General features: G+C 47.4%; 1 protein-coding gene across 1 annotated transcript in view; it reads right to left on the bottom strand.

Annotated features, from left to right (window-relative positions):
* Positions 1-17,178, bottom strand: part of CIT (citron rho-interacting serine/threonine kinase) — a 162,176-nt gene that overhangs the window by 14,863 nt on the left and 130,135 nt on the right. The window contains 12 exon segments of the mRNA XM_032876169.1: positions 1,279-1,418; positions 3,032-3,167; positions 3,303-3,383; positions 4,634-4,803; positions 5,009-5,113; positions 5,665-5,756; positions 6,432-6,612; positions 7,353-7,490; positions 10,992-11,156; positions 11,429-11,591; positions 13,295-13,402; positions 14,077-14,217. Of these exon segments, the coding sequence (XP_032732060.1) occupies positions 1,279-1,418; positions 3,032-3,167; positions 3,303-3,383; positions 4,634-4,803; positions 5,009-5,113; positions 5,665-5,756; positions 6,432-6,612; positions 7,353-7,490; positions 10,992-11,156; positions 11,429-11,591; positions 13,295-13,402; positions 14,077-14,217 (1,620 nt within the window).

The raw sequence follows: 17,178 nt of genomic DNA, 5'->3' as shown, positions 1-17,178 counted from the left end.
ATAAAGAATGCCATCAGCCCCACAGCCAGAAGGTTTCAGAAACCAAAAGTCCTCAAGAACAGTGGCCAAGGCCATAGCCAAGGTCAAGCCCCCCTCAGAAGGTTCCTGTGGCCCACCACATCCCTCCCCTATTGGTCCTCTTCACTCAGCACAAACGCCTCTGAAGGCTCGGTCAAGTACATGGGATGCGCTAGGTAAAAGCTGGCTAAGAGTGACTAAATCCCAAATACCCAGTGAGCAGTTTCTGAAAAGGGAAAGGTAGTGGCTTTCAGTAGGAGAACTCCAGCAGACTCTGGGAGTCTGCAAATGCTTGATTTAGGTTTCATTAAAATTATATATGCTCATGTGTATGCACCCACAAATGCTTTTAATTTTTTTTAATAAAAAAATTTCCTGGGGTGCCCGGGTGGCTCAGTGGGTTAAGCCTCTGCCCTCAGCTCAGGTCATGATCTCAGGGTCCTGGAATCAAGCCCCGCATCGGGCTCTCTGCTCAGTAGGGAGCCTGCTTCCCCTCTCTCTCTCTCTCTCTCTGCCTAGCTCTCTGCCTACTTGTGATCTCTCGCTCTCTGTCAAATAAATAAATAAAATCTTTAAAAAAAAAAGTTTCCTTAAAGAAGCAGGCAAACAAATGTACGTATGTACCAAAATCAATATGCTATTAGCTACCAAAGAATTAACTTGACTTACCAGGAACTGACTTTATATTATATAAATATCATAAATCAGAATTTGCAAATTTTTGTAATAAAACATTGTTTCATCAAGTTCGGATGTGGGATTCTATGTTAGATTAAAAAAAAAAAAAAAAGACTAGGGGCGCCTGGGTAGCTCAGTTGATTGAGCATCTGACTCTTGATCTCAGCTCAGGTCTTGGTCTCAGCGGTCCGGTCATGAGTTCAAGTTCGTACTGGGCTCCACTCTGGGTGTGGAGTCTACTTTAAAAAAAAAAAAATGAAAATAAAAAAAATTCCATCATACACACACACGCACACACACACTCACGTGTACACTCACACATACACAGTTTTTTTGAATTGGGGTCATCCTTTCAGTTTTGTTAATTTTATCCTCATTTTTCTCTGACGTTTCCTTTAGACTCAAAGCCTGTGCAAACTTCATGGCTATACAAATTGTTTGGTGTGCCTAAAGAAAGCAACAGAAATTTCACCCAGTAGGAGGACATAGAGTTTTCAAGGTCAAATCAATGAGCCCTGTCGGAAGGAGGGCAGAGCCGATTTCGAGAACATTCCGCCTGCGGAGGCCCCGAGGAGAGCTCACCTTGCCGGCAGCAAACAAGTGGCAGCCCTTCACGGCCTCGAAAACGTTGGGGGAGATGTCGGGCTGGGCAGGAAGGTGAGCCTGTGCGAGGGACTGCTTCACTTTCTTCACGTCAACAAGGCACAGAGCCCGTTCTTCTCCTGCGGGGGGAGGAAGAGCCTCGAGGTCAGTGTGAGGCAGGGAAGGCAGTTCTACTTCTCCACCCAAGTAGCCACGCGGGGCCACGCAGATGGACAGATTTCCACAGATCCTGTGTACATTGTTCAGGTCCAAGTTTGAGAACTACAGTGAAAAACATCTGGCCTCCTGGTCAAGATTCTGGGATGAAAAAAATATCTGCCGACGTAAAATCAGAGGGCATGAGCCGGCCTTTTAAACCTACTCCCCATCAATGCAAAGAGGAGGCTGGGTTAGGCACATTGAGGGGACGTTTTGTAAAACAACAGGCTTGGATGTTATTCCAGGATGTCAATGTCATGGAGGACAAAAATCCATTCCAGATGACAGGAGACTAATGGGACACTATTGCAATGCAGACCTGGGGTGGGATCACACCTTGTGGGGGGAAAATATCGGAAAGGACATTATTGGAGCCACAGGTAAAATCGGACTCCGGGCAGCCTACCAGACAGCCGCATCACAGCAAGGGTTAAAGTTCTTGAACACAAAAACGGTGCCATATGACACTATCCCATGCGATACGCCGGCGGTGGATCCGAGCCCCAACATGTGTGTCTAAACCCATGGAAGGAACACAACCAAGAGTGAACCCTAATGGAAACCGTGGACCCAGGGTGACGATGTGTCACTGGCTGTTCATCGGTTATGTCCAGTGCGCCCCTCTGGTGGGGATGGTGACAGTGGGGGTAGGGGGCATCCCTGTACTTTCTGCGCAATTTCGCTGTGAGCCTTAAACCACTCTAAAGAATAAAGTCAGGAAGGAAGGGAGGAAGGTGGGGATGGAGAGGAAGGAAGGAAAGGAAGAATGGGAAAGGAGGCAAGTGAGCAGAAAGAAAGAAATAAGAGACAAAGAGAGGGAGAATGAAAGACCAGGAAAAGCCAGTTCCTGACCGCATTCTTTCAGTCCCCAGATCCATCCAGCCACATCTGAAACAAGACCTGGCCATGGATGTTTTTGAACATTGAACCAACAAATTATTGTTTTCCCTTTAAAAAAAAAAAAAAAAAAAAAAGGACCACCAATAAAGAGAGAAAAGGATTTTGCCATGGTTGTGAAAGAGAATGCTCTCATTCTTAGCTGATATGCTAAAGACTTCGGGGTCACAGCTGCAAGGGACTCTCAGTTCAACAGTTAGTGTGTGTGCATGTGTGTTTGTAGAGGAAGAGAGTAAAAATATGGCAAAATGTTAACAGTGGGGAACAGCCCAAGGGTCTCCAAGGGGTTCCAGAAAAATAAGAGGACACACGCTAACAGCAGGCAAGCTCTCAGAAGTTCTGGCTCTCGGTGGTGTTGACGTAACCATGACGATGGCATCAAAGGGTCTGTCGTTAATGAGACTTTGGAGGCTAACTACTCTTCACTTGGCATAACAGCTGCACCGGCCACCACAGGAACGAATCTGAGTCGAGAGCGCCATCAGCTCCGGCACCGACAAGGACCCGGGGAAAGAACCACTTTGGCTGACATCTGCCACCAGGAAGGCCTGCCTTTATGTTTCATAGGCATGACACTTGGCTCTCAAATAGTTTCCCTTGACAATGAAAAGAAAGTGCCATGCCCTTGGCCAACCACCTGCTATCATGAGGAGCTTCTCCAGGTCCTTGATGATATAAATTTGGAAGACCGCTCCGATTCCTGGGACGTGGGTGAGGGAGTTTTTCAAGACATTCAGTGCATACAGCCCTTCCTCAGTGCCCACCAACACCACCTGCAGGAACAGAAGGCCACAGGCGGGGCGTGAGCATAACCACGTCCCCACGGCCACCCTGCAAAGCAGGAAGAGCAAGAGCCCTTTCTCTCGTGACCGCGGGGGTGATGGCCAGGGTCCAGAGGACAGCGCTACCTGGTCGCTGAAGGGCAGCGTGCAGTTCATGTCCAGACGGTCATCACCTTCCAGTTTCAGCAGGGAGTTTCCAAGCAATTTCTTTTCATATTGGAACCAAAAAAAAAAAAAAAAAGAGAGAGAGAGAGAGCAAGAAAGAGAGAGAAAGAAAGAAAAGAAAAAAAAAAAAGGACACAGTAAGTTTGAACTGTTCATGACCAAATCATCCAGAGAGACAAAAGCAAGAACGGAGAAAAGTTTGGTGCCAGGAAGAAAGTAAGGTTCATCCGGAAAACGCCAGAAACACACATTTGCTCTCGGCTTGGCCCACATTCTGATCTGAGTTACTGGTATCTCTGGGGCGGCTGGTAATTAGCATGAGAGTTATGCCTCGGCTTGGACGCGGAAATAAATGAGTGAAGTAGACATTGAGAGATCTTCTGCGGTAGGAGAGAAACCGACGCCACGCGCAGAGGGTTAATAAGCCACGTGGAAGGCTCCTTCCCCTCCAGGCAGCAGCCCAAGGACAAAGCACAGCATCAGCAACGAAGCAGCAAGCCTCTGAATCTTTACCTGAGCCCACGCAGGCAGAAGCTCGGAGGGAATACGGTCGCAATCCTAGTGCACACATAGTAACGTGCATTTCAGTAAACGGCTCACACAGATAACCGCAGAACAAGTCATCAAAACAGGTCCACCCAGGGAGCCGAGCTCCTCCCCAGAGGCTCATGGTTAAGAAGTCTGCGCTGCAAATACTGAACGTGTTTACTAGGAGCCCAGTGTTTGGTCTTTGGTGGAAAAAACACCAGTGAGCACGGAGCCCTGTTGTATCCTGGAACTTTCCAGGAGGAGTGATGCCAGTCAAGGCACACCCACGGCTCTGCCGTCTTAGGGAGAAGTAGGATCCCGAACCTGCCTACAGAAGAGCAGATCACGTGGAAGCTATGCAGAAGGTTATGAAAAGCCCTCCCCGAGTTGGCATGGTTTCGGCAGACCTCTGCGCTGCTTCCTGGCCAAGTGCTTGCAACTCAAGTCTTCAAATAAACTCATCAGAGTAAACGAGAGAGAGGATCGCCTTATGAGTACGTCTGCTGCCATGACCAAAATCCGTCACACCCCAAGAGCTGGCTGATGGCTCTGACTCCCCCATTCTAAAGGGCTGCAGAGGGAGGGTGTGTGACGCCAGACAAGCCGGCACAGAGCCCATGTCTTGGTCCCGCAAGCGTCCCAGTCACGACAGTCTCGGACCATCACCCTTTGGGGAGGCAGCGACAGGGCTCCCAGCACCCAGGTCAGTTCCCACTTCAGCCCGCGTTACAAAGACAAGCTCCAGCGCCCATCTTCATACTCACAGCATCGGCTTCTGCTTTTTCCCTAGAAACTCTCCCACCTGCGACAACAGACTCTAAGGCGGTGACCCAGCGCTGTTTGTCGGGGAAGCTGGGAGCCAGCAAGTAGAGCGTCCTCCCGGGCCAGCAGGTGGTGTGCGGGTGAGACTCCATCTTCAGTACGTAGGGGACATCTAGGGGATCGGACAGAGCAGGGGTTGGCTGTGGCTTCCCTCAATCCCAGCGGGAGGGATGGCCCTGGGGTGTCAGAGATCCTCCGCCAAGCACGCAAGTCCCAGTCCCCACTAATACAGCGAGCCGAGGAGGGTGGCCCCTTCTACCCCTGCTGCTTGAACAAGCCCAGTGCGCCCCCTCGCGGGCTCTGCTGCTTCCCCTCACCTGCTTTGGCTGTATTTGCAAGCTCAGAAGCACCAACGGCGCCATGAATAGATACATCCCCGTCGGGAAGGCACAGCTCAAATTCTTCCACCGGCCTCTGTCCAGCTTGGTGCAAAGAGGAAGGGCAGAAAGAAAACCAAAAGAACAGGAACAAGAACAAGGGGAGAAAAGAAGAAGAAAGAAACAGAGAGAGAAACACAGAGGGAAAGAGAAAGAGAGAGAGAGAGAGAGACAGGGCGAGAGAGACAGTATGCGTGAAAGAGAGGCGCACGAGAACAAAGGAGGAAGGAGAAAGGTGTGCAGAGAAGGCGGAGAGGGAAGATAAAAACAAAATAAAGTGTGTCAGATGAGTAGCACAGTCAAATTTCGGATGACGATGCGGATTTATGGGTTAGTTGACTGAGGCAGAAGTTCTCTGAAGGTGTATTAGCAGGTAGAATCTTCAGAGCAGCGCCCTGCGGGTTCTTCAGAGGGGAGACCTATAGACGTGAGTATCGTACCAATAACCTTTAGCCAAGCCATTCGCTTTTTAATTTTCAAAAATGGAAAATCGTAGAAGGCTTCAACGCAGTCCGAAAAACAAAGCCTTCACGCCGAGACTGGGAGACCTGGGTCAACCACGTGCAACGAAACTTCCCCCTGAATTATTAATTTACCTTCTCTGGCTTCATTGTCATAAATGAGGACTTTGGATCCCTCCAGGACAATGTACTTCCTGTCCCAGCCTTGCTGTCCTCGCTTGTTATTCCTGGGAAAACAGGGACGCACAAGAACAGAGGTGTGGAGTCCAGAGCACAGTCGCAGGGAGGAGGAGGTGGCGGTGGGAAGACGGAGACGGAGTCCTAGTTAAGAGGCTTCCCGTGGAAAGCTTGGGAATGGGAGTGGCCAGGGCCGTTGTGTCAGGGGTGGCAAAGCTTCCTTCTACCCTTGTAGGTTCTGTGGTTGGCCCAGGAATTCCACAGGTAGCAGACAGATGAATGGGGAGAGAAGCATACATTTTTTTATTTTATATGTTCCTGGGAGTCTCCCCCTGACAAGGAAGACCCCAAAGGTGGAGAGGCCTACGTGTCTGTACACTGGCTTGAACAAAGACTAGTAAGTACGAAAAAGCAGCTAAAGTGTTATGGGAGGCGAAAGGGAGATAAGGAGTTACTTTAACAAGAGTTCTTTGCAGAGTTCTCTCCGCAAGGCTTGAATCCCTGTCTCTGGTGATAATATTCCTTTCCTCCTGGAAAAGGGAGGGCTGCTTTTACACAGGATCGTATCTCCTACTTTCAGAAAGAGAGAGGGGAGGTCAGACTGTCCTTCTGAGACCGGCGGTTTGTCAAGTGCCTTTGTCTCCAAATAACCCTTATTCCCAACGGTCGTTGGGGTGGCGTCCTCACCAGCACCTGCCCCAGCCCGAGGCTCCCTGCCACAGTACCTGGGCACCTTCATCCACCCTTCCAGGTGCAAGCCGCTGCTGGGCTCCTTGGACTGGAGACCTGGGGAGTTCATTTTGTCACGGCAGAAGGCCTCGGTAAAGTGTGTGGCATACTCGGCTGGCAGGCCACAGGTGGCGGGCAAGCACGTGGAGCACTTGGGATGACACATCACCTGACATTCTGGAGAAAAGCAGGGAACAGCCTGAAAACACCCTGGCAGATCCTGGCCCATGCGTCCCTCTGCCAGCCAAGTCCCAGCCAAGCCCCAACAGCCAGGTAATCCCTAAGCGTTCCCAGAAGCCAGGCCCAGAGAGGAAACGAGGGAGCCAAGTGTTCTTGACACAATGTTCCCCGCTTCTCCCCAGGCCACCACAAAAGTATGTAAGGGACCGGTCGGCACAGTTCAGCTAGAGCCAGCACACAACCTAAAGGTGGGGAGAGAGCAATCTGGACAAAAACAGGGGGCTGGAAACCAGCAAAGCACAAGGCATTTTGCATAGGGCGGTGGAGACATGAGCTGGAAACACGGATAAGCTCATTCCTTTAGTGGGGGAAAAATAGTGTCCTCCCACTGAAACTGAAAGCTTGAAAATGAATGTACTACAGGATGAAAAATTTAAAAAGGAAAAACACTGGGGCGCCTGGAGGGCACAGTAGGTTGAGTGTCCAACTCTTGGTTTTGACTCAGATTGTGATCTCGGGATCGTGAGATTGAGCCCTGCGTCAGACTCCACGCTCAGCGCAGAGTCCACTTGAGATCCTCTCTCCCTCTTCCTCTACCCCTCCCCACTCTGTTCCCTCTCTCTCTCTAACATAAATAAATAGATCTTTAAAGAAGAAAGGAAAAAGAAAAAAACAACCCACCCCCATGAGTGGAGACATGCAGGTGCCCACTGCGCATGCACAGCCACTGCTCTTACCAAGACATTTGGATGCCTGGCGCCCAAAGTGCACAGTATCCAGACACACAGCACACTTTGTGGCTCGCATGTTCAGTCCTACGTTAAATCGGTGAGGAATATTGTGGTGCATGCGCTCCTTAAGACGCCGACTGAATTCTGAAGTAAAGTTTTAAAAAAAAATTATTAGGTTTTACAAATGATCCCATCAAGAAAGTTAAAAAACAAAACAAAACAAAAAGAATGGGAAAGAATATTTGTAAATCATCTCTCTGACAAGGGACTTGTTGCTACAGTATATAAAAAGCTCTTACAACTCAATAACAAAAAGACAAATAACCCAACTTTAAAATGGGCAAAGGATTTGACTAGACATCTCTCCAAAGAAGATAATGACCAAGAAGCACATGAAAAGATGGTCAGCATCATGAGTCATTAGAAAAATACAAATCAAAAGCACAATGAGATTCCACTTCACACCCCCTTTGACGTCTAGAATAAAAAATGCAGGGGGACACCTGGGTGGCTCAGTTGTTAAGCATCTGCCTTCAGCTCGGGTCATGATCCCAGAGTGCTGGGATCGAGTCCCACATTGGGCTCCTTGCTCGGCGGGGAGCCTGCTTCTCCCTCTCCCACTCCCCCTGCTTGTGTTCCCTCTCACTGTGTCTCCTCTCTCTGGCAAATAATAAAATATTTTTTTTAAAATGCAGGAAACAAATGTTGGTGAGGATGTGGAGAAATTAAAACCTTCATACACTGCTGGTGGGAATGTCAAATGGTGTGGCCACTCTGGAAGACAGTTTGGCAGGCCCTTGAAAAGTTAAATTTAGGATTACCCAGCAATGGTAGAGACCCAGTGATTCCATTCCCAGGTACAGCCCCAAGTTAAATGGAAACATACGTAGCCACAACATACAACGTTCACAGCAACATTATTTATAAAGGCCAAAATTTGGAAACAACCCAAATGATTATCAGTGGATTAGGAAACAAGATGCACTCTCCATACAACATAATTTACTCAACCGGAGCAAGTGAAGAACTAATAAATGCTTTAACATGGCTGAATTTTAGGATTACGCTCAATGAAAGAAACCAGACAAAAAAAGGATCCGGTAGGATCTCACTTATGTGCAATGTCCAGAGTAGCAAACCTGTTCGGCTTAGTGGCTGCCAGAGGTCAGGCAGAGGAGAGAATGGGGAGTGTCTGCTATCAGGCAGCGTGCTTTTGGGGGACAGAAAGGTTGAGGCTAAAAATGTCCCAAAATTATGATTCAGTGGTTGTACAACCCTGTGCACTTGATGAAAAACATCATACGCTTCAAATGTGTGAGTTGTACGGTACGCGGATTTATCTCAATAAAGCTGTTAAAAAGCCATTACAGCAGATTAGTTACAGAGTGTGAAACTACTTTAACACTAACAGATGCATCCAGATTTATAGGACTCAACTTCAAATCTCCATTATCCAGTCATCAGGAGTTAAGTATTTTTAAAGAACATTCTACTGGCAGAAGACAGGCTATAAGATAGCAGAGATGTTTGTGGGCCTAAGTAAACATATGTTTTTAAGTCAACTGTTTATAGGTACTTTAATCACAGAAGTTTTGTTTTCCCGATGAACCTCATATCTGGAAGTTTTTAGAATTCAGTTTAAAAAATCAGTTCTGAATTACAGAACTTCTAGTTATTACATACATAAACTGACTGAAGAATTCTCTCCTCATGTCCTGTTCTTTCATGAAGAGCCTCCTCTGGTGAAAAACTCAATGTGTAAGCCTTAAGAATCGAATTCTTACATTTATATACCAGTCTGTTAAAATAAGAAGGTTGCTTCCTGCACACACACACCCCCAACTTAATAGGCCCCCCTCTCCACAGTGACCCAATTAAAGACAGCTTTAAACAGCAAAGCTCAGGACCCAAATTTCTGAATCCAAATTGGGTTCTGCACAGAACATGGCCTCCATCCTTGATCAGAAAACCATAAGGAGGGGCGCCTGGGTGGCTCAGTGGGTTAAAGCCTCTGCCTTTGGCTCAGGGTGGGATTGAGCCCTGCATCGGGATCTCTGCTCAGCAGGGAGCCTGCTTCCCCCTCCCTCTCTGCCTGCCTCTCTGTCTACTTGTGATCTCTCTGTTAAATAAAGAAATAAAAAAATCTTAAAAAAAAAACAAAAACAAAACAAAACCATAAGGAATAAATACATGCGTGTACTCTCGCCCAGTCAGTGTGCAGCACACGGGAAGCAGGGGCCTGGGACCCTCAGACCCTTGCCGGCCGCTGCTCTATGGAGCCCAGGCAACAGACACCACGGCCAGACAGGTTTTCTTCCCCTGTGTTACCATCACCATCACGATGCGTTTAAGAGTAAAGCTCTTTGATTCAAAGTGTTATGGAAACAGGAAATAAGACGGCATCATCGCTGGAGAGAAACCAATGTTGAAGAAAACCCACCAACACACTAAAACGCCATCGAGATTTGCCACTAACACCTGTTACACTGTGACACCGTGATGCCACCCAGCAGCTTTATTCTATGATCTCCTAAGACCTTCCAAACCACCTTCCTTGGCCTTTTTTTTTTTTTTTTTTTTTTTTAAAGCGAGGTAGTTTGCCACAGGCAGCGCCTCATTTGGGTGCGTCTAGAGTCTTAGAAGCTCGACCACATGACATTCTCCTATGAATGGACCCTGAGAGCTTGTTTGAAGGTTCGAGCGGGAAAGCTCAGCTACTCATATACCCTTGACCAAAGAACAGTCCTCCTCTATCCGGGAAGGCCATCACCTTTGACCGAGCGCGCGGCTTTGTTGGGGGATGCCCACAGAGCGGTGAGGGAGGAGGGGGACACCTGCCTCGCCAGCCAGATCAGCCGAATCAACCCTGGCGATCAACAGGGTGACAGATGTCGCAGCCAGATCGCCCTCACAACCTGGCCTTTTTTTTTTTTTCTTTTTTTTAAAGTCCTTTTCCTCTCTAGGCAAACAGAGTACTTCTAAGACCACAAAGAAAACTTCTTACACTGTTGGTAAGAATATAAAATGGATCAAACCTCTGACACTCAAAATGCAAATAATCTCTAACGCAGGGAGTCATTTCCCCAGAGCTAACCACGCGGCCGCAGCGCCCGCAGAGGCGCAGGATTCCACTGCAGGGCGCTCCTGCCGAGGACAGACTGAAAACAACCCCAGCGCCCATCAGCAGGGGCTGGTCTAACGGGTGAGCCACGTACCCACGCCAGTGACTACCACGTAGTCCTCTGAGAGGACGAGTTCCAGGCACAGGCATTCATAAACAATCTAAGACAGGATTTTAAGTGAAAGAAAGGTGTTTTGCAGGGTACAGCGTAGTGTGCTGTGATATTTACAGTAGAAAAAAGGGCTGAGGAAAATATGCCTATTTTCTCATACTCTTTAAATATAATTATATGAGACACATGAATACCATGACATGTGCCTACGTGCATGAACTGCTGCAGGAAGAATGCACTGGTGGTCTCCAGCTCAGCGAACTGGCCTGGGACGGGGGAGAAGACAGACTTCTTACTCTTCAGCATTATCACCCTTAATATTATGACTTGTCACTTTCACCATACGTGTGCATTATCTTAGTTGATTAAAAACAATTTTCTGCAGAACTCCAGCGGTTCCTTGAGCACGTACCCTCTGGAGTGGACGACTCCTTTCTGCGGCTGGATGGCGGGGCCAGCAGGCTCATGGCACTGGGCTGGTGCTCGGGTGACCGCACGATGGCGGACATGGCGATCTGTTGCCTTGCGGTGGCTGGCGTAGATGGGTGTGGATGGTCTGTGGCCTTTCGGTGGGCAGCTGGAGAGAGATCGGTCCGATGTCTTTTGGTTAGCTGGGACACCAAGAGGCCAAAACCAAGCGGACTGTCCCTGGGCTGTCTTTTGAGGACCCAAGACCAAAAGAACATGCATCACGCCGAACGGGCAATGCCAAGGACGCTGTGACTCGTTCAGACTTAGGACGTCTGGACTGAGAACTTTTGGGCCACCAAGACAGATGCTGAACTAGTACGACCATTGAGGTGGGTCCTCTGCCTTTCCCCACAGACCCGGCATAGCGAGTGCCCCTACCTTCCTCCCGGGCAGACCGGAGCTCGATGCGGGTCTTCTGAAGGGCTTCCTCTAGCTCTGCGCAACGAGCTTTCTCCTTCTCCAGAGCCACCTTCAGCTCATTGTACTGCAGAGGAACCTGTGTGGGCAAAGCAGGGTCCTCTTTCCGTCGACTAAATAAACCCTAGCAATGGAAACAGAGATATCTCCTAACTCCTGGAAACTGGCACTTGAAACTAGCTAAAGGAACTCTGACTCAAGAGAAGCAAACCACGAAAGCCAGGAGCATACTCACTGTAAGCGGATTTAGTAAAAATGGCATGTGAAGGGGGGAAAAGGGAGACTGAGCCACAGCCCATTCCAGCCGGCTGGAAAAAAATAGGGTTTCGCAAATTTTCAACAAGAGGGTTCAAGATGCTTGAACTGCCACCACCTCTTCCTTTAGCATTCCCAAGAAGGAGAGCCATTTCCTGAGTCTTTACCCTCAAAAAATGGAAGTGGAGGATGGAGTCAGGAGGGATGGTTCGGAAATCACTCTTGCTCCACGTTTGTCTCATGACGCTTAGTTACAAGACACAGAGATGAGGGTTTAAAAAAAAAAAAAATTTTTTTTAAAAAGGAGACCAAAAACCTGACTAGTAAAGTGATATCAAAACAAGGGGCCTACTCAAAAATTAAAAAAAAAAAAAATGCAAATGGAAAACACATACTGGACACGGAGGAAAAAAAGGAAAACACAGGGAATAATGGGACTGAAAAAAAAACAGAAATCAATGGAAACACCCTAACTACAGCACATGACACAGTCAGATAACAATCGGCTGTTAAAATAAAAAAAGATTCAATATCATAAAAGAAGATTAAATATCGTCAGCATAACAAGCAGAAACAGTCACATGGCAAAGAACATCCCTTCCCAGCAGCCCCCAGAGGAGGACGCTGCTTCTGAAGGCTGCCCTTGCTCCTAATAGTTCAAACAGCGCTGGCACCACGGGCCCCAACTGCCTACCCCAGCCCCTTCTCATGTAACTCAAGTCAGAGGGGGGCTGCCACTGCTCCTCTGGGGCAGGAATGCCTTTGGAAGCAAACTCCAACTCCTTAGAGACCTTTTCCAGCTGAGAACACGTAGCCAAACCTCCTGGGGTTGGGGGCAGGGGGGCCCGGTGGTTTAGGGAAGTATGTTTTGGGTGTAGTAAAAATCTTCCCAGGTGCATCTACATAGAACCCTGTCCACGGTTGTATTTTTTTTAATTTTCTTTTTGGTCACAGTTTTTCATTTGTTTGTTTATCACAATTTTAAAGGGATGGAGCGGCCCTCAGTGGAGGGCCTAGCTATCCAGTCAGGCACTGTAGGCAAGTCACCTCAACTCCCTGGCTCCTGGTGTCACACAGGCCTTTGTCAATCAAAAGGACTGGGCTGGGTAATTTCAAGTCTTTTCTAGAGCCCTGTACCTGTGCCCTAAGAATCCTTCAACAGAACTGAGGACCCCTCTCTCTCTGTCGAATCCCGAATCCATGTCCAGTAATCTCTATAGTCCTGTACCTGTGAGCTGCTAATCCTTCTGGAATCTTGTACAATGACCTCCATATAAACCTTTCTCTGTGCTGCCCACCCCCCACCCCCCCGCATCCCAGCTGCTTAGGAAACCAGATACAGGCACTATAATTTTAAAGGCCATGAACACAAAGCAGTGTGTTACAGACTTGATTAATGACATCCCTTCTGTAAGGACTGTTCTATCTCAAAACCTCTTTTCAACCCAGTATAAAACAAGAAAATGTGCGTTTTGTTTTCTTTGATGTTTCTCTAATTATCTATCACAGCGGTATTTAATGAATCACAATGGCCGAGCAAAAACTCTCCACTTTTCAAACAGGAGGACCCACCTTTTTCTTCTTAGCGGGCTGGTCCATTTTGGCTTGCAGAAAGTCAATGAGTTTGGTTTGTTGAGAAATAGTACCTTCCATTTTCACCTTTTCGTGAGAATAGAGAACCTAAAAATTCATAAAAACAAAAATAAGCTCAGCCCTCAAAAGAAAGATGCTTTTAAATTTGGTACTTTAGGGGCGCCTGGGTGGCTCAGTGGGTTAAGCCTCTGCCTTCAGCTCAGGTCATGATCTCGGGGTCCTGGGATCAAGCCCCACTTTGGGCTCTCTTCTCAGTGGGGAGCCTGCTTCCCCCCCCACTCCACTCTCTGCCTGCCCCTCTGCCTACTTGTGATCTCTCTTTCTGTCAAATAAATAAACTAAAACCTAAAAAAAAAAAATTAAAAAATAAAAATAAAAATAAATAAATTTGGTACTTTAAGAAAATAAAAAAACTAAGTCATGAGGATACTAGCTTATGAAAATTCAACAAAGACTGCACTGGGCCAATATTTACTTACTCCTTTTCTTATGGCCAAAAACAAAACTAAAAAAAGGACTGATAGATGGATATGCATACGGGGAAGAAAAAAAAAAAAGTCAGGGGTAAATATTAGAATCTCAGAGCTGATCATTACAGGTATGCTCTAACTTCTCTGAAGGTTTGGAAATTTTCATAATGAAATACAGGGGAAACACACAGTATAAAGAGATCATTCTCATCATTTCACCAGAAGGCTTTCAGCCATGACGCTTTGCATCCGCAGGCAATTTCTAAGTAAATTCCCTGTGCTGGTTCTCACCTGAATGTTTTCTAGCTGATATTCCAGATCGCTCCTTTCCGTCTTCAGCAGATCTGCCCGGTCCAGAGCTTCTTGCAGCCCTTGAGTCAGACGGAAGATGTGGTTCTTCTGCATGTCCATCTGCTGCTGTAATTTGGCTTGCTAGTGGGGGGAAAGGCCAGAGTCTCGATACCACGGACAATACAACTCGTGCCCCCACTGTTCTTGTCACCAAACTAATCGCAGGCGTGGCGCCAAATTTCGGCTTCTGAAATCCTCTCGTTCCAGAATTACCGACTGTCTTCTGTCCCCGACAGACGCGTGGCATAGTTAAAAAGAATGTGCCCAGAAATCCTGGATGGCCAGCAAGTCACAGGATCCCCACTGTAAGAGGAAGGTCAGGCTGCCGTGTCCGCCTTTCCATTCCGTTAGTTAAGGACACTTGGCCCATCTGAGTTGACATTGAAGATGCTGTGAATTACTGCCATGACAGCTAAGCTCCAATCTGCCTTAGCTTTGCTTTGTAAGGTCTCAGATGCTATTATGAGAGATCGCTTTGTTCAGGCAGTGTGAATGCGCAAAGGGGAATCATGTCACCTCTCACTTTAAGGAGTACCTCCTCAGGGTGAGGGACCCCCAACCAGGACACAAATAGCCACAATCACAGGAGATGCTTCTGCAGTATGGGGAGGAAGGAAGAGGAAGAGCCCAGATTCAGCACAAGAATCAGTAAAAACCCAGGGGGCCGGTGGAGGCGGGTGGGGGATCACTTTAGTGTTTTGGAAATAGTTCTGTGCTGAAAATCTCTCCGATTTTTATAATGGAAGTCAACCAGAAAATAAGGCAGGCTATAAAGATGCTGGTTTTATGGCTCTCTTTCCTAAAATGCTTCTGTTTCTAAAAAAGCAGGAGAGAGCAGCTACCCTGATGAGACACCACCTGATGTCATCTGACCCCAGGGTGACAATCTAACTGCCATGTAGGCGGCCCTATTACCCCCTCCCGTGGTAGCCTAGAATCTCTGCAGACTCTAGGACAGAGCTCCGGAGGAGAGTAAACACGGCCATGGGCATTTTCCGACAGGCCACAACAAATCTTTGCATCCTCAGCCCTAGAAGGCCAAGGGCCACCAACAACCTCAGAACTTGCTGACCCTCTTCATCCCATTTGCTTCTCTCAACCTATGTTTTGTTTCTCTTTCCATCTCTACTCAACGGCCCTTCCTCTTGAGGGGAAGCGGATTCCTTGAGGCATCACAGTGTGGTGGGACGAACGTGGGCTTTGGAATGCTACAGACGCTAGTATGAATGAGGACTCTAACATGTACCAGTCGTAGGACCATAGGGCAGCTCATATTGGCTCTAGAAGCCTTGGTGTCTTCATCTGAAAGTGGGTATAATGACACCCTCCCCCCACCAACTGGGCGATGTACTGAGCACCGTGCCCAGTGTACCATAGATGCTCAAGGAATTTTAGCAGTCTCTCTCTCTTCCCTTCCCTCCATCCGGTTCAGACTCCCCTCTCCCTACCCCACTGTCTTCCCTGTGCAGACCTCCTCCACCAGCCTCCCCTCATCAGTCCTCCATAAAGCAAGAGATACTATCATCAACTAGAGATCACCTGGCCTATATACCAACCTGGAATTTCTGACTCAAACCATAGAAACCCCTAAAATATTGGGGAGGGGAAGGGAGCAGAGAAAACAGCTAAAATTACCTCTTAAAGGGAGCGATCAGTCCCCTACAGCGCAAGTGATTTCCGCAAATTACCCTCTTTAGTTTCTTCCCACTATTTTAGGACAACATTAATTACTAGGCAGGAAGCAGAGAAACAGGAGCCGGGGACAAGAATTGGTTTGGGGACAGCCAGGCCCAAAATATTTCTCTAGAACAAATGCATCAACTGTCCGTTAGCTTTCCAAGAAACAGGCTGCTTATTTACTATAATAAAAAACAAGTAAGAGTGGTAGGCTGGTGCTCAGCGGAATGTTTTTTCAAAACCATTTACCTGCTTCCAGAGAGACGCAAATGGGGGCTATTCACGGGTCAGTGTCGGACTGAAAGAGAGCGTTAGCTCTGTGCTTTCATCTGTCAGACAGTTTCACAAGGGGGACAGGAGACTGGCAGGGTACACGAAGGAGTTGGATACCAGGACCAGAGCACCAGACAACCCTGGTGGCTGAAAGGATGGATCAAAACCAACTAGAGAAAGTTCAAAAGGAAAGTATTTTTAAAAACACTGACTGATAGGGGAGCCTGCATGGCTTCGTTGGTGGTGAACCATCTGCCTTCTGCTCAGGTCATGATCCCGGTGTCCTGGGATCCAGCCTGGTGTGTGTCAAGCTCCCTACTCAGTGGGGAGTCTGTTTCTCCCTCTGCCTCTGCTCCTCCCTGCCCTGCTCATGATCACTCTCAAATAAATAAAATCTTAAAAAACAAAAAACAAAAAAACAAACAAAAAAAAACCCACAAAACATTGACTGATAAATATAGAATATAAAGATGTTTATTTAAAAAAAAAACCCAAACCTATGGAATGGTTGGTGGCCATGTAACAGGTCAGTGGGTGTCAATGATGCAACAAAGGTACCCAAAGAGCCCGGGATAATTGGCAGAGGCTTACAGAGCTTGGAATGGAACTGGAGATGTCCCATAGTACTCCATGTTGTCCAGACCATGCGGGCTTCTAGAAAGTCTCTTTGGAAAGATAAATCTACCAGAAAAGAACATTTCAAACTTGGAGGGACTTGAAATGTTTCTCTTAGGAAAGGCAGGGCAGTCTGGAGTGGGAGAGCGACTTAGATATCTAAGTGACCGTCACAGAGATAAAAGAAGTAGTTTCCTCATAGAACTGTCACATAGGAGCCAATTCATGGAAAGTATGCAGAAGGGCACCTGGCACATAGCAGTTGTTAAGGAAGCATTATTTTTTAAATTATCCATTAAGTAATTTGATCACTAATCAGCATTAATCTCTTTATTTTGGTTGAAAATATCAGACTGCTCTATTTTCAAATGTTCCAATGAAATAGAACCAGTGGCTGAAAGTTACAAGCTTTAATTCAAAATAAGACAGGACTTCCTGAGAATTAAATTTACTGGAAAAAGTAGGTTGGAATATCCA

The sequence above is a fragment of the Lontra canadensis genome, unplaced genomic scaffold (assembly GCF_010015895.1).
Source record: "Lontra canadensis isolate GAN:19392208 unplaced genomic scaffold, GSC_riverotter_1.0 scaffold58, whole genome shotgun sequence".
Classification (NCBI taxonomy): Eukaryota; Metazoa; Chordata; class Mammalia; order Carnivora; family Mustelidae; genus Lontra; species Lontra canadensis.
The sequence above is the reverse complement of the archived record's forward strand: the minus strand, read 5'-3'. Positions and strand labels throughout refer to the sequence as shown.